Below are 24213 nucleotides of genomic sequence, written 5' to 3'. Positions count from 1 at the left end.
GATAGAAATGCTTCATTCTCCCTTAGCAATATTACTATAAACTGCAAGACTGGTAATTCATTTCTTTTTATCTCAACAACGCTTCTTTAATTAGTGAGATGAAAGGGCTAGATGGGGTCTTTTTTTAACTCTTCAGTGTGGACAGAAAACACAAGTATCAGTACCCCATACCATTTATAAGTAAATATAAACCTAGAGAACTTAAATTAAGTTTGGCAAAAATAAATGTCATACCATCTAACGGGCTTCCTGTTGAGCGCTTCCTATGACAAACGATCAGTTTAAAGGAAAGTATGTGTTAAAATTTGTCAGGGTAATTTAGGATTCTCAATGTCACGTCTTAATCACATTCACTATCAGTTTTCTTTTACTTCAAAATGTAGAGATTAAAGTAAGATTATATAGAGGCTGAGCCTTTCGATATTTTTTTTTTTAAATAAAAAATTTGCCGCATCTGACTAAGACAGTGTTAATTTTTCACTTTTATGTACTGCAGTAATGCAGTATATCAGTTCAGCTGCTACTACCTCAAAGGCAAATTTAACATAACAGGCTCCTTTTATAGCAATATATTCAAAGCGTTAATTAGACATAAAGAGCATTTAGTAAATCTTTTTAGTATATCTTTTTTTGTTTCTCTTTCCTTCAGTAAATTTACTCTTCAACTGTTCTCCTTTCTGGGACTGTCCTTTGCTCCTTCATTCTTGGTGCTTAGTCTCTTCAAAACCTTCATTGGCTTAAACTTCCCTGTTTTCTTCTTCTGCTCACTCTGTCCATGAAACTCTAAAAAAGAAAAAAAAACAAGAGCAAGATCAAAGCAAGGATATAAATTAGTATTAGTATAAATGACACCTCAGTGAGAGATTCAGTGAAAAGAGAAACAACACTGACCTTTTTTCTTTAGCATAGCAGCAACTAGTTTATCTTCCTCTTCCTCCCTAAAGAAAAAAAAAATTATGAACTCTTCAAAAACAGCATGCAAATTTGATACTAAAGAAAAAAAATTACAGAAAAAAAAAATTATATATATATATATATATATATATATTGAATTGACCGATTACCTCTGTCTGTCGATATCTATGCTGTTAACAATCTGGTTCCTTTGCTCAATTATAGTGACAAGTTCTGCCATCAATTGCTTTTCCCTGTCTTTATCTTCAGGTGTCCATTCTTTCTCTATCAGAGATGTAAGAAATTTGTAGGGGAAGACATTAAGGAGAAATTGAATAAAAATGGCTGTTATTTAAAAGAAAGGAAGAAGATTTACTCAAGAAAGGGTTTTTGTGTTGTTTCATACCTGGCTTATTAAGTAAACATCTAAGCTCATATTCCACATCAGCCTGCCTCTCCTCCAAGTTCTGCTGCTTGGCTCTAAAACCCAGACAATAATCAGACAGATTTATTCTCATTTCATATTTAACTTTAACCCAACTGACCTCCATTGTTCTGTGTAGAGATTCTGAAAATATCAGGTTGACATACAGTAAATTATTATTATTATTATTATACTGACAGCTATATGAACAGGAACTGACAAAAGCCATGGATGTTATTTTAGCACCAGTGTGGCTTCATAAAAATGTATACATTTGCAAACAATTACACATGTACATAACTATTAGAAACTTGACTGTCATGGAATCTTATCTAGACAAGGATGAGGATCAAATTTATTTTATAATGTTTTACATAAATCCCCAACCAGAAGTGTTGGTTTGCTTAAATTGTGTACATTCAGAGTTCAAAGTTTTCCTTTGTTTGCTTTTATGTATTTTCTAGTCTCATAGCATTTATATTTTCTAAAGCAGTCACAGCTTCTGTGTGAGCCACGCAGAAAAAATAAGCAGAGCGCTGAAGCTAAACATCTGCTGCTGCTTTGGCACCGGATGCTGTAATCTATTAGTAAGGGCACTGAAAAGAAAATGTTCATTCAACGCTCTAAATGCATGTTTGTAAAACAGGTCTAAGGTGACAACTCAGAGTATGTAAAACAACCCTGAAACTTCAAACAAATAAATAAATATATACACACACAAACATAAACACACAGTGCCTTGCAAAAGTATTCATACCCCTTCATTTTTCCACATTTTGTTATGTTGCTGCCTTATGTTGAAATACTTCACATTACTGTTTTTCCCACATCAATCTACACTCCATACACCATAATGGCAAAGCAAAAAATAGGCTTGCAAAACATCTTTGCAAATGTATTAAAAATAAAGAACGTGGATGATTCCATTGCATAAGTATTTATACTTTTTTTCTGGGACAGTAGAAATTTAGCTCAGGAGCATTCATAATTCCTGTAGATGTTACTACACTTCAAGTGAAGTTAACCTGTGGCAAATTCAACTGAATGGATATGATTTACCCTTAATGGAAGAAGTTTGGAAGAACAGCCACGGCTCTTCCTAGAGCTGGCCTCCTGGCCAAACTGAGCAATTGATGGAGAAGAGCCTTGGCTAGAGTGGTGACCAAGAACCTGATGGTCACTCTAGCTGAGCTCAATGATCATATATGCAGACGGGAGAAACTTACAGAAGGACAAACATCACTGTAACACTTCACCGATCTGGGCTTTATGGTAGTGTGGCAAGACCCAATCATGAAAACACACTTGGAATTTAAAAAGCACCTAAGGGACCCTCAGACTGTGAGAAACCAGATTCTGTGGTCTAATAAACCTTAATTTCAAGAATCATGTTTGAAGGAAACCAGGCACTGCTCATCACCTGAAGAGAATCATGTATACCAAGTAAAGTGTGGTGGTAGCAGCCTCATGCTGTGGGGCTGTTTTTCAGTGGCAGAGACTGAGGGACTCTTTAAGAGTAGAAAAAAAAGCTCAATGCACCAAAATATTGAGGTAGCCTTAATAAAAACTCAGTCCAGCATTCAGAACCTCAGACTGAGCAGATGGTTTACCTTCCAACAGGGCAATGACCCTAAGCACACAGCAAGGTTGGCTTATAGAGCCTGGGCTTGAACCTAATCAAACATTTCTGGAGAAACCTGAAAATGTCTGCCAAACCCCATCAATCTGACAGAGCTTGAGAGGTGAAGAAAAAAGGAAAAGAGAAAGGATTTGACTTTGTAGAATTTGTGCTCTGCATTTAACACATCCAAGTGTACACACACACTAGTGAGCACACACACACACACACACACACACCGTGAACACACACCTGGAGCAGTGGGCAGCCAATGCTGCGTCACCCAGGGAGCTGTTGGGGGTTCAGTGCCTTGCTCAAGGGACTCGTGGTATTGAGGGTGGAGAGAGCGCTGGTTATTTACTCCCCCCACAGATAATCCCTGCAGAACCTGAGACTCGAACCCGCAACCTTCGGGTTACGAGTCTGAGTCTCTAACCATTAGGCGATGACTGCAGATAACTGCCAAATGTTGATGTGCAAATCTTGTTCATATCCAAAACATAACCCAAAAAGCTGTAAAAGCGCTTTAGCTAAGTACTGAGTTAAAGGTATGAATACTTATGCAATGTACTTTTTCAGTGTTTTTTTTTTATTTAAATAAAAAAATAATAATGTGTGTGTGTGTGTGTAGTTTTTAAAATATATATGCAAGTATTGTTTTGCATCATACATTTTCTTTGGGGAGGTTGCAAATAGATACCACACCATACACAAGGGGTGCCTCACAGTTGAAGAACTACTATGCAACATTATGTCATTACAGTATGTTGTAATTAATGTTACAGCATATTAAATGTATGCTAATAATGCACTTACGTGTAGACCAGTTCAGCCTCTCTCCGTACCAGTAAGTGCTTCTCATGAATCAGAGTGAACCAGTCAACAAGTAGATGTTCCTCCTCATCATCTGAAATGACAAAATACAGGGTCACTCAATCTAGTGATTCAAACACAGCCATGCCCAAGATCAAGAACACTGCTGTGTTCTAACTAGAAATAGGACAATCTGTTAGAACAGAGGGTGTTTTTATGAAGTTCAGCTCAAGGTTTGAGTTCTCAGTTTGGGGCTCAGTTTAAGGTTGATCAGCCATTAACCACATGAACTGCTACTCTCTTTAGGTGAGAAAAAGTAAGAAACCTTTAGATTACCTGGCTTAGTGCAGTTACTGTTCACAAGATGAAAGATGGTAATAATACACTGAATAATACTTTATTGGAAAACACCAGTGATTAATCACTTTCGGTCAATTAATTTTAATAACTTTAATCATCACTATTAAAAATATATTTGATTATTATTTAAATGATTTAAATCAAACAACAAAGAAATATTCAAATTAATTTAATACTTAATTTTATAGAACAAAGGTAAAATGACAATATTTATGACAGTCTTCATTTTTTTCTCTCAAATGTTAAACATTTTGATTAAAAAAAACATTTGTAAACCATAAAGGTTCTTTTTTGTTTACAACAATTTGAAAACAATTATTATTACAAATATGGGATGATGGTTGGTGTGTCTTATGTTTAAATGTACGTTATAAGTAAGCCAAACTCACTGTGTTTGCAAGAAGTTTGTATGAAACAGCATTTACTGTAAACTGAGCCATACCAGGACACTGAAAACACTGGATCATGAGCTACTCACGGAAAAATATGATCCCTGACTAATTAAAATCTCATCAGCACAGCAAATGTCGGCAGTTCTTCTGCAGCATCCAGTTGTTCTCTTACCATTTGAACATTCTCGTAAGCTTTTCTCCAGATCCACCCCTCTCTTCTCTAATTCATCCAAGCGTTTCTCCAGATCACTCATCTCTACATGGATGTCTTCAACTGGGATATACTGGTCTGACTGCACCTACCAGATATGATGACAGGATAAGAAATGATAAACATGCTCTCACTAATATATGGATGGTAACAGACAAATGTCTGATGATAAAGTTTAATGGTTACTACTTTCATTCTAACCTTATATATAGACTCAACATTTTCAAAATGCAACGAAAATATTATTAATACTTTTCATGGGAGACATTACATTAAGACAATTAGGTTACAGTTCCTTTCTAAAAACAATCAAAACACAACTAAATTCATATTCGTGAAAAAAAAAAAATCTAAACAACAAGAGGATGTTTCTGTGCCTCACTTTGCGCTTAATGAGAGGAAAACCATATCCAGGAGCAGGAGGTCGTGCAGGACGGGGCCCTTTTGGGGGTCTGGATACAGAAGAGCTGACAGAGGTGGTTGTCTTCCGATTAAATGGATTCTCTTTACAAGTGCGCTGAAGATGACAGTGATGAGAGAGCATTAATCAAAGATATTGAACAAAGAAACTGATAAAAGAAATCTGGACTAAGAAGGGAAAACTTGAAATGAAAATCTCTCACAAACACCCATGTTGTCCGTGCTGCCCCGTTACTTAATTAAAGGGGTCATGAAATGCGGTCTAGCTTTTTATATCATGTTCCTTGAGGTTACTTATTGAAGTTTGCTAAGTTTTTTTACAGGAATAAACTTCACTACATTGTATCCACACCCTCCTTTACAGCACATTGTGTGTTTTGATACTCAAGATGGGAAAGGCGCTATATAAATTAATGATATTATTAATATTATTATTATAGACATTTTTGTGTTTGAGCCAAGTCAGATACAGAATAAAGAAGACATTGAAACACCACAACCACAATGATGAATTAATAGCCTAATTTTCAGTAAGAACTATTATCACTTGCTGTAATACAAAAGATTGATTGTTCCGAACACACCTACTTGATTACATACAACAATAACATGCTAAAGGGTGCGTCGAAAAGAATCTTGATTCTCCAGATTTCAAATCCGTGCTTTTCAGAAGGGTAGAAAAGCATACTTTATATTTTAAACGTAGGACTTCCTTTTGAGTTCTGAAACCTTCAGTGTTTTTATTGTATAGTAACCACTTACAGTGGTGTGAAAAAGTGGTTTAAAAAAGGGTAATTTTGGTCAGCCGGCCACTCCTGGGAAGGTTCACCACTTCTATGTTTTCGCCATTTGTGGATAATGGCTCTCACTGTGGTTCGCTGGAGTCCCAAAGCTTTAGAAACAGCTTTACAACCTTTTCCAGACTGATAGATCTCAATTACTTTCTTTCTCATTTGTTCCTGAATTTCTTTGGATCTCAACATGATGTGTAGCTTTTGAGGATCTTTTGGTCTACTTCACTTTGTCAGGCAGGTCCTATTTAAATGATTTCTTGATTGCGAACAGGTGTGGCAGTAATCAGGCCTGGGTGTGGCTAGAGAAACTGAATTCAGGTGTGATAAACCACAGTTATGTTTTAACTTTTTCACACAGGGCCATGTGGGTTTGGATTTTTTCCCTTCATAAAACAACCTCTTCATTTAAAAACTGCATGTTGTGTTTACTTGTGTTATCTTTGATTAATATTTAAATTTGTTTGATGATCTGAAACATTAAAGTGTGAAAAAACATGCAAAAAAAAAAAAAACTTTTTCACACCACTGTATATGGGGACATATCTAAAACATATAGAAGCTCCATTTAATGACGCCTTTAAATTTATTGCTACTAAAAGTTGTTACATTTCTCAGCTAATTTTGAAGCAGTTAAAATTGTCATTACCCAACAAAACTTTTGAGAACCATAACAGACAAAGGTAATAACACTTTTTCTCTTTGACACACTGCTTAAAAATGTGCCAAGCATCTGTAGCTTTTGTACTAGTATGTTTGGGATGCTGAATGAGTGGCACAAGCACATAGTTCTACATACAACAGCAGATTTTTTAGGACAACAAATGTTGTAACTGGTATAAGCAGAATAATTTAGCATTTTTAATTTTATTACAAAAATACACAGTTAAAGGTGCCATAGAATGGAAAACTGTATTTACCTTGGCATAGTTAAATAATAACAGTTCAGTACATGGACATGACATACCATGAGTCTCAAACACCACCATTTCCTCCTTCTTATATAAAGCTGGTGTTTGCAAAAGACCACTGAAAAATAGGTCAATTCCAACATAATACCGACTATTACGCAATAGTCCCGATAGTTAATAGTTACGCCCCCCAACATTTGCATCGCCTAATCATCAGTAACGTCAGTACATCAGTAAAATAAGGCGAGCCACTGAAGGGACATATTTAGCTTATGCTAGCGTTAGCCTGTTACATTGCAGTACACAGGGCTCTCAAGTTTTGGAAAAAGTTTGGAGTGAGATTTTATCTGTTAGGGGAGGAGCCACTCAAATATTTGCAGCAGCGGCCCCTCTGCCCCACGCAATTCTCTCCAGTTTTTGGTAAAAGTTCAACTATCTATTGTTCATAATGCAGCACAAAATAAAAAATATAACAACTGGTAGATCTGATAAGTCAAATTCATAAAAATAAAATGTTTTAAATATTTCAAAAATGCATATGTATCAAAAGTAAAAAAAGAAATTTGGCCCCAAACGAGCAAACTAAACATCAGTGCTCAATGCACATACTGTAAACATACAGGAGGATTGCAGAACTTGCTCATAGCATGTATGTCAATCTGTGTGTGTGTTTGTGAAAGAGAGAGGGTACATATTTCAGCTTACTAATGTAATTTTGTATTTCAAGTGTTTATTGCACACTTTGATGCCTTGATGACAGTGGTAGGGGCTTGAACTTAGCTAGAGTAATTAGTTACATGTAATTGAATTATGTAATTTAATTAAAAACGACATTTAACTAATCTGTTACAGTTACTGAGAAATAACAAATATAGTTAAATTACAGTTAGTTTAAAAAATGTTTACAATTACAAAGTGGGTTACATGTAAATATTTTGATTGATTTATTTCCCAAATCGCATTGACTGCTTTAAAATAAGAGACACCAATGTTTCAGGAGTTAAACAGAGGTGCTAAAGATTTTGTGGTGGCTGTGCTTTAAAATTAAATTATTATAATCTTAATTCAAGTGATGAAGGATTTTGTCAAATTGACAGTTATTAGTGTTGAGTGCTACTGTAAGGTAAACCTGCCTGCTTAAAACGTTTTTAAAAGGATTCACAGTTGAAAACATTCCTTAGAAATTTAGTAATCAAATGTAATGTTACATTACCTCTAAAGCAATTGAAATAGTTACACTACTTTTAAATTACATTTTAAATAGGGAAATTTAATCTGTAGCCTATTACAGCCTATTTCCAAAATAACCTTCCCAACAATGTTGATACATTTGTGTTTTGAAATATATAAAACAATTTATTTTATTTGGATGAATTTCTCTGGCTTTTTTAGCAGATTTACCAATGATCTTGTCTTTTCCTTAATTCCAGGCCCACAATTAGTTAAAGCTGTTGAAGAACTAATAATTTTGCACAAATTTGGCTGTAATCCCCAACATCAGTTCTCACTATCTTTGATCACAGGCAAGTGATTTTGTCTAGGAATCGTAAAATGGAAAAAAAAAATAAAATAAATAAATATGAAAAACCCTGCTGCATTTATTTAGTTTCTAATAAATACAAATGGCAACGTCCGCTCTGAGACCGCAACGCAACCACCTCCTCAACTGTACTAAACGCTTCCACTGCGAGAGAAAGCGGCAGCCCCGCAACGATTCCACCGCTGGCCTTGTCCCGTGTGTGCGCGTCTACGTTGCCTAGTGACGATCGTGATTGTAGCGGGATCACGTAATATACCGGAAAACAGCAAATTCTATTTTTTGGCTGGTAGGTGCCATTTAACTCTCAAGACAGCTATGAGCTTGGCAGAGTACTTCTCTCTGCAAAGCCTGCACCTCGTCCATTAACACCATATAGCGGGACAAGTTATCCCTTACTTTTCAGCGTGAGAAATACAAGGTGTGGCGTGAGAGCGTGTGAACTGGTTGAAATGCGTGTGTCTCACGGTGAATGCGTGAGACTTGAGAGCCCTGAGTACATAAGATTTCACTTACCACATAAACAGAGAGATGACTGCGCTGATGATGGCGAATGATTTACAGATCCTGAGTATCACTGACAAGCATCTAAACTTGTGTGGTAAGTCCTTGGCTGTATCCGAAATCGCCCCCTATACCCTCAAATAGGGCACAAATAGGGCACTGTGAGAGTCGCGCGCCGATTAAATTCCCGCGTCTCACCAGAAGATGGCGCCCACAGCTGAATTATCCATCTGTTCATTTTAGATACAGCGTACAACACAGGTACAAGTTCATTGTAAATTGATTATTAAATTGTTTAACTAGGGTGTATACATAATTTCCGTGACAGAGTTCAAGATTAATACTTTAATATTACTACTAGAACTGCCTGTTTCAAATGATTATTACAAAGCAGCAAAAGCAGTCCTTCCGGTGCACTTAGTGTCCGAATTCACTCACTCGTTTTCATTCACTCCTTCAAGTGAACTGTATGAGTGGACTAATGTAGCGAATAGTGAATAGGGTATAGGGGGCGATTTCGGATACAGCCCTTGTGTCTCTGCATTATAACGTTACACAGAGCACATGCATCACAATAGTGAGAGTAAAATGTTGACGATTCAAAATGGCAGATTCAACAAAGCGCATATTAAAAGCGGCTAGAGCTCCGTAATTAAATATATATGTGACCCTGGACCACAAAACCAGTCTTAAGTAGCACGGGTATATTTGTAGCAATAGCCAAAAATACATTGTATGGGTCAAAATTATTGATTTTTCTTTTATGCCAAAAATCATTAGCATATTAAATAAAGATCATGTTCCATGAAGATATTTTGTAAATTTTCTACCATAAATATATAAAAACTTGATTTTTAATTAGTAATATGCATTGCTAAGAACTTCATTTGGACAACTTTTAAGGCGATTTTCTCAATATTTAGATTTTTTTGCACCCTCAGATTCCAGGTTTTCAAATAGTTGTATCTCAGACAAACATTGTCCTATTTTAACAAACAATATATCAATGGAAAGATGACGTAAGAATCTCAATTTCGACAAATTTACACTTATGACTGGTTTTGTGGTCCAGGGTTAGAGCTGCACAATTAATCGTTAAAAGATCGCGATCTCGATTCGACCCCCCTCACGATCTTAATCCAGCATTTATACGATTCAGCCAATTATATTTTATTTATATATTACAAAACTTTTGCTAGCCTTATTACTGCACAGACTGCTGTGAGCTGATGCAGTGACAGGTTCGTCGTTCTCTCCAACATTGCATAACCATTTAAACTTCATCTTCAGCGCACATTCTGTCAGATGCAATTCATGGCGCCTCCGTCTCAATATACTGTACAACGCGGCATTCATTCACATCAAATGATAACTCAGTGGCAGAGTTCCACTCACGCAGCGGCTTAATTTCTACTGGGGACACGATTTTCAAAATCCCGTTGGTGTCCACCCACTTTCAAATGGTTTTGTTAAAGTAATTTCTTGTATTGTAGAATGTACGCTCAGCGCTGCCGAGAGTTTCGCGGGATTGTTAAAACGAAACCAAAAGTAAAACCCGGACGCGCTTTTAAAAGCTATTTTAATACCCCGCGTTTAGAGAGCGACTTCCCAATGCACTCAAATTAAGCTACATAAAATATCTAGGCTGTTATTAGTATGTGGGCTATAAGTTGTGTAGTTGTGTAGATAGATCTGTATCATGCTTGGAAAATTCGGTCTCTTTTAGCACTTTGAATATTGAAAGAGTAGTACTTTTTTAATCGTGCCAGATTTATGGACCAGCAGACAGGCATGTGATTGGCTAAGGACAAAAAAGCAGGAAAATATACTAAGACAACCCCCCCCCCCCCACCCACCCCCGAGATAATGATTTACGATTGATGGTTGGGAAAATTAACCGAGATGCTTATCCCTAATAGCAAATACAAGTAAGTTAATGTTAATGCAGCTTAAACATCCTGCAATAGTGGAAAATCACTCAAAATCGATCATCTAATCCAGGGGTCTTCAACTAAAACGGCTCGAGGTCCGGTAATGAACCTCTTTGGTCCGGACAATTATATATAAAAAACTATTTATGTTTTTTTTTTTTTTTTTTTTTTTCGCGAGACCAGGGTATCTGCAGCATATTTTATCTTAAATTCTACACATTTAACTACTTTTTTAAAGACCTGAACAAAATTTAAGAAATAAATAAATAATTTAAATAACTGTAAAAAGCATAAATTACAATTGAGATGCAGATTTCACAAAACAAAAAAGATTTCTTAAATTATAAATTCACATTTCAGCCTTCAAGAGTCCTTCAATTCTTATATTAATTTAAACAATTATTGTCAATCAAGTATTATATTAATTAACATATATTTTATTGCCTTAATTGTTTAAATTTGTATAACACATGATCTTGTCGATCCATCAGATAACATTTACAACTCTACGTGTTTGGTGCTTAAAACCATGGACTGATTTGTTTACATTGGTCTTTTTGACAACAGTAGACGTACGAGCTGATTAAAAATGTCAGATCATTCTCTTCCAGCAGGAGGCGCTATCAGAATGATACACAAAACAGCGCCGCAGCTGACTTTGAAACGCGCAAGGCTCATATTTATTCAATGGATAACCTTATACAGTTCCATCCTAATTCTTGCCTTTCAGTCCACATTTAAGACCACCTCAAATAATTAAGTCTTTCTTAACCCCTAATAACACTACAGTCATCAATAAAAATGAAGAGCTTTATTTCAAGAACCGACTTTCAAAAACCCTTAGCCTACACAAAATACGTTTCTTTTTATTTTGCAGAAGAGAAATATTAGGGAAGTAAATTAATATCAGCATATGAAGTATATTCGTCTATCATTGTCTCTTAGAGAATGTGCACATTAGATGCTGAAAGCGCTGTTTTTACTTTCACTTTAATATATGCAGTTTTCACGTTGCGTGTGATATCCATTGGCTCACCGTCGTGGTTTAAAATATAAATATGTATGAAAATACAGTATAAAAATTATATTTACAATATTTTGCGAAGTAACCACCAAAATAATGCATTTTCCATCAACGTTTTTCACTCACTGAAAGCTACATCTGTCTGCCGATCTCTGCTCTCCTCACTGCACAGATTGCACCCAAACGCTGACCGTAGTGTGCTTGATATAAATGTATTTATTAGAAATAGCGTTTGGCATTTTTTTTTTTATTATGTCAAAAGCTTTCACGGTCGGCATGGACGCATCTTGCGGTCCGGAATACTTCGCCATCCGCCATTTGCGAACGGCGCAAATACGTGACATAGGTCACATTTTTAGGTCGAAAAATCCGGAATTCCGGATTAATCCGGAAAAATCACATCCCTGAGCAGAGCAATGGAACCATATATGAGCATGACGATCCATTAACCCCTTAACTGTTACTCCCATTTTTGAACAGAGATTTGAAAATGAAGAATTGAATCTTAAATCTTTATAATTCATGGACAAGAACATTTAGTAATATGATTTTGATGTACATTTTCCATGTTAATTCAATATCTGATTTTAAAATGGCATTCCAAAGGATGAATTTTGAAATTTTAAGTTTTCATCTGATATATAATTTCTTATTATTTCTAATGTGTAATAGGGAAAAAAGGCAACAAGAAAGTCTGTCTGAGTAAAAGGTCAGAACTCCTGTTATGAAGTAGATTTTTGAGGTGCACTCTTGTCATAAATGAATCTATGAAACTCTTGTCATAAATTATTTTCCTACATAATTTGTAACACAAAAAAATGTCAAATATCTATTTAGGAGCCTTACACCTTTCCAACGATATATAGTTTGTCATGATTAGATTAGGATTTATTTGTAAAATGGTGAAGTAAACTTGGGCATCCCACACAGTGGACGTTGACAGCCATAAACTGTTGACACCAAAATAGGATAGTGTTTCTAGCTAAGAATCTTTAAATCGCTTTACTCTGACATAATACCTTTGTATGTTTATTTTTTAATGTTTAATTTTGTTTACATTATTACATTATTTTTCATTACATTTCTTTAAATTTAAAGCAAAGTTTATTTTGTCTTATTTCACTGCTATTTTACTGTTGTTTGATAACCTAATGTTCAGGGGTAAATCTTTAAAATAAAAAAGTTCTCCAGAATCGTGAGAGAATCGTGATCTTTATTCTGAGCAAAAAAAATCGTGATTCTCATTTTATTCAGAATCGTGCAGCTCTATCCAGGGTCACATATTTCTATCCATGTGCGAGCTATAGAGATGAGCAGCTCTGTAAAACAACCAATCAGAGCAGAGCCCCTCATTAATATTCACGGACCTTCCAAATAAGGCAACAACAGAGCATTTCATTCTAGGGACAAATCCTAGGGTTGTAAATGGACCTGTAAAACCGTTTCTGGAGAATTTTTGCCCTTTCCTATGCCATATACCTTCTATGTAGATATCAAAGAGCGACTAAAAATATTGTTTCAATGCATTCTATGGCACCTTCAATTAAATTTACAGTTTTTGACTGTATTTTTTATCAAACAGATGCTACGTTGGGCAACAGAAGCTTCCATTTCTTTCAAAAACAAAAATGTCTTGATTAATTCAAAACTTTTGCACAGCAGTGTGATCTAGACAGTGAGTCTAACCTTGCCTGGAGTGCTAGGTGTCTGTGAAAAGGAGGACGGTGGTAGTCTCACACTCCGATTGGTTTGTGGAGTAGCTGGTGCTGAGTTGGTATTGGTAGGTGGTGGTGGTGGAGGAGGCAGGTTTGGAGAACAGTGAGGCTGAAGCTTAGTTTTTTGGGACAGGGCAGAAGCAGGAGCGTTGATTGACGGTTCAGACACACTCTTGGTAAACAAATGGTCCTGTTCTTTACCACCAGGTTGCTGAGGGACTGCACTGTGGTCTGAGGAAGAGGAGGAAAGGCTCTCTGTGCTTAGAGCTAAAGAAGAAGCAGGAGAGGAAGTCTGAGATGAAGGAAAAGCTATAGAACAGCAGGAAAAAGACAACCCAGAAAAAAAAGTATAACAAAACATACAGACATGTGAGTAGTTACACAACACAATGGGGCCTTAATCATTTGAGAGGGCTGCAAAAAGACTTACAAGTATTGAAACTGATAGATTATAATGAATATGCTCAGTTTCTACCAGTGTAAATTCATAAAAATATGTTTTTCTATTTTTACCTCTCAATAATTAAAGATATATACATACAGTTTCTGTTCATTAAAACAGGTCTGAATATGCACATTCAGCATAAATACAGGAAGTATTATAGTCAATAATAGTGTTTGGGGGACACCTTTGAATATTATATTGGACAATTCAAACTTAGCCATCATTAGCCCTTTAGTTGTGTAAAGCAAAATGTATGATGCCAGACACTTTAAGCAACTAACCTGATGTAGAAGAATTCGGAGCTTTGGGTGCTGGTCGCTTCTTCCTTCGGACACTTACGGGACTTTCAGAAGGGGCAGGACTTGGTCTTCTTGCATCCCCAGCTGTGATTTCAGGAGACTGAGTAATACTATACCAAGGATGACTAGCCACCACAGGACCAGGGTGATCTTCAGGACCAGTTTCTGGCTCCTCTTCTTCATCATCATCAAAGGGATTTGGAGGAGTGGATGGTCTTGATTCCTCTTCCTTTTGAGAAGGAGATGAACCAGTGCAGGGAGGTATGGCAACACCTGTGGGTGGGCGAGGTGCTGGTTTCTTCTTGGTTTCTGACTGGACAAGAGCCAGCCAGGGTGGGTCTTTTGGTTTAGGAGTGTCATTGGCCTTGCTAGATCTAAAAAATGAATGTATCAAAAACACAAAGAGAGACACTACAGGTCAAAAGTTTGGAATAATTGAGTTTATGTTTTTGATAAAAAGTCTCTTTCGCTCACTAAGGCTGGATTTATGAATTTTTATGATTTATTTTTTATGAAAAACTAGTAATTTGAAATGTTATTTCAATTTAAAATAACTGCTTTCTGTTTTAATATTATATTTTAACACACTACCAGTCAAAAGTTTTTGAACAGTAAAATTTGTATTGTTTTTAAAGAATTCTCTTCTGCTCACCAAGCCTGCATTTATTTAATCCAAATACAGCAAAAACATTGTAATATATTTTTTACTATTTACTATTTACAATAACTGCTTTTTATTTGAATATATTTAAAAATGTAATTTATTTCTGTAATCAAAGCTAAATTTTCAGCAGCATTACTCCAGTCTTCAGTGTCACAAGATCTTCAGAAATTCTAATATGCTGATTTGCTGTTCAAGAAACAATAGAAAAATCCAAAGATACGCATTTATCTGAAATAAAAAGCTTTTGTAACAGTCAGTAAATTTTTTATTTTTTTTTTTCTTGGAAAAGAAATGATAGAAATTAATACTTTTATTTAGACATTTATATGATAAGACATTTATAATGTTACAAAACATTTCTATTTCAGATAAATGCTGTTCTTCTGAACTTTTCATTCATCAAAGAAACCTGAAAAAATTCTACTCTGCTGTTTTCAACAGTAATAATAATAAATGTTTTTTGAGCAGCAAATCAAAATATTAGAATGATTTCTAAAGGATCATGTGACACTAAAGACTGGAGTAATGATGCTAAAATTCAGCATTAATATCACAGGAATAAATTACATTTTAAAATATATTCAAAGAGAAAACAATTATTGTGACATTATTTTAAATTGGAAAAATTTCTCACAATTTACCGTTTTTACTGTATTTTTGATTAAACAAATACAACCTTGGTCAGCATAAAGCACTTCTTTCAACAACATCAAAAATCTTATATTATTCTAATCTTTCGAATTGTAGTGTACATGGAAAAAAACAAAACCTGAACAATGGATGCAGTAAAGGAAACATCAGCAATTATCTTACCGAGCAGGTGAGTGCAATCTTTCTCTTGGCACAGGAGCTTGAGGAATTTGAGTGTCAGGGTCTCCTAGAGCCACAATTAGCAGAGAGTTAAAAACATTTTACAAATGTAAAACATGTAAACGACATGTAACAGTATGGCCAGTGTAATGTTAGACATTTTTATGAATGCACACAAGATGAGCATCAGTGCTCACCATTAACAACAGGGCTTTCAGAAGATCTGGGTGGGCGTGGCCTGGGGACAGGGCGAGGAGCAGGGCTGGGCTCAAATACCCGTCTAGGTGCTGGAACTGGTCGACCCTCTGCTGCAGTACTCTTCACTGGCGTGGCTGGCTCGTCGTCATTGGCCCCATTAGCACCTGGCTTGTGGTCTTCTTGTTGTGTGTTCTGTTCCTCTTCTTCAGATTCATCAAAAGGATTTGGTGGACTAGATGAACAAATTGCTCTCTGCTCCGTCTCGACTTCTGACCTGCTATCTCGCTGCTTACTGGCTTCTTTTTCTATTTCAGTTATTTCCTCGTCCTCTCTCTCCGGGGTGATCTCAGCATCGCTGTGTGATGCTTTAGTTTCTAAACTCCTATTGTTTGGGTCTTCTGGGCTTGTTGAAGGTAATTTGGCTAGTTGATTACTCATATCTGAATGACCATTCTGACTGGTGGAGGCAGATTTGGTAAAGTGGTGTTTACAAACTAGTGCTCCGAGATCCTCTGTGAACTTGTAAGAGCCAGGAAGTAAAGTTCTGCTGCATTCCCTACATCTGAGATAAAAACATAAGTTCTTACAAAAACAGTGATGACAGCAAACAGAGTAATAAGTTATTTTTAAGCATTTAATCATAGAACAATGCAGATGCAGATGCTAGGCAGTTGAACAGTTACCTAAAGCAGATCCGATGATACAGTTTGCTATCAACAAGGATCCTCTGAACCAGGTGAACATGCTTTCCACAGGCTGAACAGGTGCTGCTCAGAGTACTGCGCTTTGGTTGGCTATCTGCACCAGACTGCAAAGCACCAAAACAAGGTTGAGGATGAAGTGTAAAAAAAATAAAAAACATAAGAAGGTAGAGGAAAAGTTGGTAAGAACCACTGGCGTATATACAGAACCAACTGTATACTGTACATACTTACATTATGGCATTAGAAAATTAACACACAAAAAAAACCTCTGACAACACACTATGTCAAAAGTCACTTTTTGAGAAACGAATTTTACTGTTGTCATGAATTTACTGATTTACCACCAATTTTATTGACTAGAAAGAGTCAGAGAGAAAAATGGAAAGGATTAAAGAACAATAAAGAAAAGGAGCTAAATTCTTTCTGTCAATGGGAGGTATAAGGAGGACTGTGGAACATTTCTGCTCTGAATACATGGAATCAGGCCAAAATGAGATCTTACTGCTCTCCATCTTGTGTTGTAATGATAAATTCCATTCCACATATGGTGCAACAGCAAATCCTTAAATGTGTTTAAGAGTGTGCATTTTTGGAATATTTGTCTGTGCACATACACGGTGCTGTTAGGTCTACAGATACCCAGATAATCAGATTTTAAAAAGAAAAAGAAATTGTCTTCTTTTTTTAAACAATACTGTCTTCTTTACCTCAGTCTGTGCGTCACGGCCCTCTGGAGGAGAAAATGGTCTCTTTATGGCTGGTTTGATGTGACCAGGACCACCAGGGCTTTTTATGTTTTTGGAAACAGCTAAATAGAGAATAAAAACATTCAAAAGTATGTGATCAGTTATTTTATACTCGAGTTCTATGGACAGCATAGGAGACTAACTGTCACTCACACCCAAGACATAACTAAGCAAAAAGGCAGTACACACTTGATTAAAAAAAACACATTGGTTCATAAACCTAAACATCAAAAAGCAAATCTGGACAAGTAATTTGCTTGAACAGCAAAGCTGGTTTGTTTACTTGCACCACCCAATGGTTAACAGAGTGTGAATCAGTCCAAAGCACACCATGCTAAATAATGAGAAATCCATGAATCCTAAAAACTGCAACCCAGTGTCAGGCGTAGTGCAAACCAAATCATTCTTATTCAACACAATCAGGTTTGGACATTTATTTAAAAAAAATAAATAAATAATAATAACAGATATTTCTATTCTGGATCTCTTTTCATTTGCCGTGTTTACTACAGTGTGAGACTGCTTAAAGGAATCAAGTTTTACAATACGTCAGACAATCACTTCCACTTTCAGTCACACTTGTGTGACGCAGTGTTCTGTGACATAACATGCACTCATTGCATATAAAAATATGTAGCAGAAAAAAAACTGCTGCATTGCAGTCATTTCTCATCTGCAGCTTAGATTAATACAAAATGAACATGAATTTAATCTTAATTGATTGGCTCATGCAAGTAATTTTTCTGTGATTGACACTACACACAGAATGTGCTGTAAGTTTTTTTATTTACTAAGCAATAGGGGAGATTATAAAAAGGCCCTAAACGCATTGTGGTTGTCTCTCTGTGTGTGTAAATAAAATATTAGCATATGTCAGCGCTATCTTCTGTATTCAATACTCACTGTGAGATTTGTTAGTGAAGTAGTTGTAATACTGAGACACATAGGTGATAATGCTCAATCTGTCAGGCACGCTCATGGACACCATGTCTTCTGGATCCAGGAGGGCTGGAATGCCCAACTCACTCTCAGCCACCTCAAATGCCTTTAAAACGAACAGAGAGAGGTCACATAACAGCAGAGCATAAACAACCAAAAACAGTGAACAAAAACATACAGGTCCTCCTCAAAAAATTAGCATATTGTGATAAAGTTCATTATTTTCTGTAATGTACTGATAAACATTAGACTTTCATATTTTTTAGATTCATTACACACATTTGAAAGTAGTTCTAGCCTTTTATTGTTTTAATATTGATGATTTTGGCATACAGCTCATGAAAACCCAAAATTCCTATCTCAAAAAATTAGCATATTTCATCCGACCAATAAAAGAAAAGTGTTTTTAATACAAAAAAAAAAGTCAACCTTCAAATAATTATGTTCAGTTATGCACTGGGCAGGGTCAATGCAGCTAGCTATCAGGAGATTTTGGAGCACTTCATGCTTCCATCTGCTGAAAAGCTTTATGGAGATGAAGATTTCATTTTTCAGCACGACCTGGCACCTGCTCACAGTGCCAAAACCACTGGTAAATGGTTTACTGACCATGGTATTACTGTGCTCAATTGGCCTGCCAACTCTCCTGACCTGAATCCCATAGAGAAACTGTGGGATATTGTGAAGAGAAAGTTGAGAGACACAAGACCCAACACTCTGGATGAGCTTAAGGCCACTATCGAAGCATCCTGGGCCTCCATAACACCTCAGCAGTGCCACAGGCTGATTGCCTCCATGCCACGCCGCATTGAAGCAGTCATTTCTGCAAAAGGATTCCCGACCAAGTATTGAGTGCATAACTGAACATAATTATTTGAAGGTTGACTTTTTTTTTTGTATTAAAAACACTTCTTTTATTGGTCGGATGAAATATGCTAATTTTTTGAGATTTGGAATTTTGGGTTTTCATGAGCTGTATGCCAAAATCATCAATATTAAAACAATAAAAGGCTTGAACTACTTTCAAATGTGTGTAATGAATCTAAAATATATGAAATTCTAATGTTTATCAGTACATTACAGAAAATAATGAACTTTATCACAATATGCTAATTTTTTGAGAAGGACCTGTAATTATGGCATAAACTGTAAAAATAAAATAAAATAAAAATACACCAGTCTTAAAAGTCTTGTTTTTCATAATAAAGTTGTCCATACGTTTTTAAAAATAACAGATGCCAGTGAGCAACATCTATTTTATTAATAATAACAACCATGATTGTTATAAAAAATACTTAACTAACACTACCTTAACTTTAAGTCTATGGCTCTACAGCTTACAGTTAACACTTTGGTATTTATATTTTGGAGCTATAGTCAATGTCAACTTACATTTAAAATGGTTTTGTGAACATTTAAGCACATTAGGGAAAGTACATTCATCTGTACACAGTAACAACTAGGCATCTGTACAAAAACCTAGATTTATTCTTAATATAACTCAAACTCTAACCAGTGTACACATTTACTTTGCTGTTTATGCAAAGTCACAACAGACTAAATAAAACGCTAATAAAACTAATAAAAAGCAAGCATTACTCTGTCATGTGACTGACACAAACACATAGGTGTTTTGCTGCAACCACTTCCACTTTCAAGAGCAGTACTGAACCCTTACAAAACCAGATTTAAGAACTCTCAGCAGTTAACTGCTAATGGATTCTGCCTAATGGTACACATTAACAGCATAAATTATAATTATTCCCTCCCTGTATCTAGCTGTTTGTGTGATACTCACCAGACGGTTGTTCTCAAACACATTTTCTTTTGAGAGGGAGTCAAAATCTCTAGGGGACAAAGCAACAAAAATGTGTTATAAAAATGTGCAATACCAGTCCAGAGTCATAAATTACAAATAGCACAATGTTGATTAACAATATATAGGAATAAATGGTAAATCAATCCAGTAGGTTAGGGTTTTTTGTGTGAATTATGCTAATTAGATTTTTTTAGGTAATTTAGATAATGTCTGTGAATCAGAGATCAGAGAATTAACAAAAACACACAAGGCAGCACTGCCACTCATACTTAGATCATATTAATAACAGTGGCATTATTTCCAGTCAAAATAATGTCTTTATCAGTTTCGTATCAGTGCTGTGTTTGTTCTTTTCTAATCTTCTGTATATTCATAAATCACTAGTTCACTGCATACACCCAAAAGGTTTATCTAGAAAAAGCAAGCCTAAAGAATGAGACACCCAGTGTTTGGCAACCTGCTCTAATGTATCAGAAAAGTGTATGCTGGTATGTTTACAAAATGTCTTTTTATTTCACCTAATCTTATGATTTAAGGTTTAGCAGCCTCCTGCAGCGAAACAAAATGGTGGTGAACGGCCTATTCACATCAAGAATGAAACAACATATGTGTCTGGCTTAAGGAAACTCAAATTCACGCCTATACAATAAAGTCAACAACACAAATGAACTTTTCAGAAGTGTATTCATACATTAATTTAATTATTCCAGGTTTGTGCCAAGTTTGGTGTGTTTTGTTGATGTTGAGGAATACTGAATCTGTATTTGTGAGTGAGACAAGCAATGAACAGCTGCTGCAGAAATCAGCACCTGTCTGGCATCTATATTTAAGCAGCACATACAGTATATTTTACTATGAGTGTAATGTGATCCCAATTCACATATACATATATATTTATTTATTTTTTCTTATCTTAATAGAATCTGTGTGCATTAATGCATAAACTAGAACAAAACTTTAATCAAGATTCTTTACGTCCTTAGTATGCTGACAAGTTTTCTTGAACTCAGAGAGACACTCATGACTGATTTGAGTGTGAGTGTCTCCAGCATGAACCAACAAGCCCATTACAGCATTACACAAAACATGTGACGTACCCATGTATAATGACTGATGGCCTGAGGAATCTAGAACAACTGATTAAATCTGTGGCTTCTGTTTGGGAAAACAAAAATGAAGCCTGGTTAACCCAGGTAAATGTCTGGACCACACTGATGTGTGCTGCAATGATTTATAAGACACTACTGTTAAACCAGCCTTCATTCACACAGATGGAAATCTTGTTTAGTGACTGAAAAATCACTATATTATTCCCTATAAGTGCCCTTCACTATATAGAAAATAGTAAGTGAGTGTACAAGTGGTCAATTTAAAATTTAGCATTAGTCTGAGGCAGTTGGTATTTATACTTTAAAGAGGAAGAGATGCTCTCATCTAAAAAAAAATTGCATATAAGTTTTGTTAGCGTTTAGAATTACTAGAAAACATAATAAATTGGCACACTAAATGTAAAAAAAGAAGGAAAAAAATCATTTTATTTTCATTTTAATTAATACAACTTACTTTTTGTATTAAGTCTTTATCTGATGTTATGTCTTAGAGCTGAAGTAACATTTAATAATAGCAATTAAATTACATGAACCTTTAGGTTTAACATTTTAAAATTAAATAATTTTAATTAATAAAAGAATATAGCAGAAATACAGCAGATTTGGTGTTTCAATTTGTTTCAATTCTTCTTTATGTTGATTACTTTTCATCAATAGAAATAATAAATATATCATCGTACGATGTACATATGTATGGTATAAAGAAGTTGGATTGGCATGAAGGTTTGTAAATGATGACTGAAATTCCATTTGGACAAAACTATTCCCGATGTGAATCAAACTGCGTGTCACTTCCTGTTTACTTCAAGTCACACCTAACAATAGCACAATACAATCTACATTTCCATTAATCATGTAAGGAAGCAGTGTTTCCATTAGTTAAAGCTGTCCTGAAATAAGATCGTTAAGATTATGACATTTTATGAGGTATGTTATCTTCAGAGAAGTGGGAAATGCAAACAAATGAAAGATGTAACGGTAGAGTCAAAGAAGTGCTCACATGAGATCAGGTCTGTGTCTGTTGATGATGGCACAGAAGGCCAGTCCATCCCTGAAGGAAGAAGTCATGTTTGTAATGTCCACATTATTGTAACTTTCACACTGGCTCCTGCACCAGTCCTGCAAAGCTTTCAGAGAGCCCATGGTCGAGATTCCAAAATTCACACCTATAGCCTAATCATGCTCCTGAAATACACATGAAGACCTACGAGTTCGTGAGAGACCCTTTTCCACATGTCTCTGTCCGGTACAGTTAGATCCTGCTGTCTAATTTCTAAACGATCCCATTCGACCAAAGTAAGCTGTGTATGGATTTGACCGTACTCCAAAGAAAAAATCAGCACACACGAATGGTCAAACTCCAACTTCAGTTACAGTCTTGAATGTCCGTCTTTTAAAATGAGACATCAATGATACTCCAATTTGCGGCAGTCAACTTCAACACGATACGTTGTCAAACGTAGGATATAATAGGCCTAACAGTTAAATATTCTTTAAGGCGTAGCGTGTACTGACGAATTTGGTGTACATACGCGTCTAGACGGGTACAACCAAGAATTCCCTTGTCAAAATAAAAGTCTTGTCCAAAATGACTACAAAGCAAATCTTATAAAAGGCTTATTATTATTTACGCAAAATAATATAAGTTATTCGTTTTATCCTGACTTTCATTCTCAAAAACTAAGTCTGATGTTTTTTCTTCGTTTTTAAAACCGTGCTGGTATAAACAAAGGAATGAACAAAGCATTTTTATTAATATTTATTTATATTCATATATATTTAAAACTGTAAAATTTTAAAACAAAATATAATTAATATTGCAACAAAAAAAAATAATAATAATAAAAAAAATCCACCAAAACCAACATTGCAATTGGAAGCCAGTGTAATGAAATGAGGACTGGAGTGAAATGCTCAGATTTTTTGGTTCTGGCCAGAATCCTAAACTGCTGGTGTGTCAATACACCAAATGCTGTTACTGATACTGTACTGTTTTAGGGGTATAGACATACATAGTGACTAATTTCAGTTGTGGTGGGGTGGAGTCTGCCCGAAATGGGGACAAGCTGGTGAAAAGGGATACAAATTTATTGAATTTGCGGTCAGAGAGATTTTTACTGTTAATCTGACCTTGGGGCTATAAACTTTATCTCTCAACTTCTGAGATAACAGGAGGACGTCAAAGGGGTCTGCAAATAGGCTATGCTTGTTGTAAAAGAGATAAATAACACTTAATGTGTTCACTTTTATGCACCTTTTTTGACAGAGACCAGATCTACTACTTTATGTAGGCCTACTCCCAATGTCCACTTTGTAAGGACTTCTGATTAAAAAGGTTGAGCAAAAAAATAAATAAATGAATAAAAATAAAAATAGGCTAACATAGAAGGTTTATTAAATAACAAACTATGTGGTTTTTAACTATTTATTTAAAAAATATATGATTTCCTACTGACTTTTTGTTCATATTTTGGAAAAATAGAAAGATCAAATTAATAAAATAAGAAGGGAAATAGAAATATGATAAGATTATACGTTGTTTTTCCTCTAAAGTAAGTGATGGCAGCTTTATGATTTTAATTGACAATTTAATTGTCATTTCACTTTGCCAGTTTTCCTTTGAAGTGAACAATAACTCGAAAGACGTAAGAACCTTTATTATGATTATTACATTCAATTTTTTAAATATATACATTGGAGAGAGACGTTACTTTTATACAGATCAATGTGAAAAAAAAACTAAAAAATAAAATAAAATACTTCAAGTATAATAAATCAACTCTAAAGAGGATAATACAGTTACAGTGAAATAAGTGCTACAATAGTTTCAATTAGAGTTTCAATTTGACATTCGCAAAGAAGGAACCAAAACTCCACCAGGATTAGTGATGAAAAAAAAAAACCTTGAGAGGAACCCGTCTCTTTACCGGTGGTG

General features: G+C 35.4%; 1 protein-coding gene across 2 annotated transcripts; it reads right to left on the bottom strand.

Annotated features, from left to right (window-relative positions):
- Nucleotides 1-6: 6 nt before the first annotated feature.
- On the bottom strand, nt 7-22795 carry micall1a (MICAL-like 1a). 2 transcript variants are annotated; one of them, XM_073851745.1, is made up of 16 exons: nt 22279-22795; nt 20149-20197; nt 18315-18456; nt 17373-17473; nt 16645-16769; nt 15961-16523; nt 15767-15830; nt 14272-14663; nt 13517-13854; nt 5095-5229; nt 4674-4800; nt 3753-3843; nt 1301-1374; nt 1065-1179; nt 892-938; nt 7-783 (listed from the first exon to the last, which is right to left on the bottom strand). In XM_073851745.1, exons 1-16 carry the CDS (start codon nt 22419-22421, stop codon nt 662-664), a joined length of 2628 nt encoding a protein of 875 aa, XP_073707846.1. In that variant the 5' UTR covers nt 22422-22795; the 3' UTR covers nt 7-661. The 2 variants fall into 2 exon arrangements, with proteins under 2 accessions (XP_073707846.1, XP_073707847.1); XM_073851746.1 differs by having other exon boundaries at nt 13517-13812.
- Nucleotides 22796-24213: the final 1418 nt, after the last annotated feature.

This window comes from Garra rufa, chromosome 12 (genome assembly GCF_049309525.1).
Source record: "Garra rufa chromosome 12, GarRuf1.0, whole genome shotgun sequence".
NCBI lineage: Eukaryota > Metazoa > Chordata > Actinopteri > Cypriniformes > Cyprinidae > Garra > Garra rufa.
Note: the sequence above shows the minus strand (reverse complement) of the source record. Positions and strands in the feature narration are given on the sequence as shown.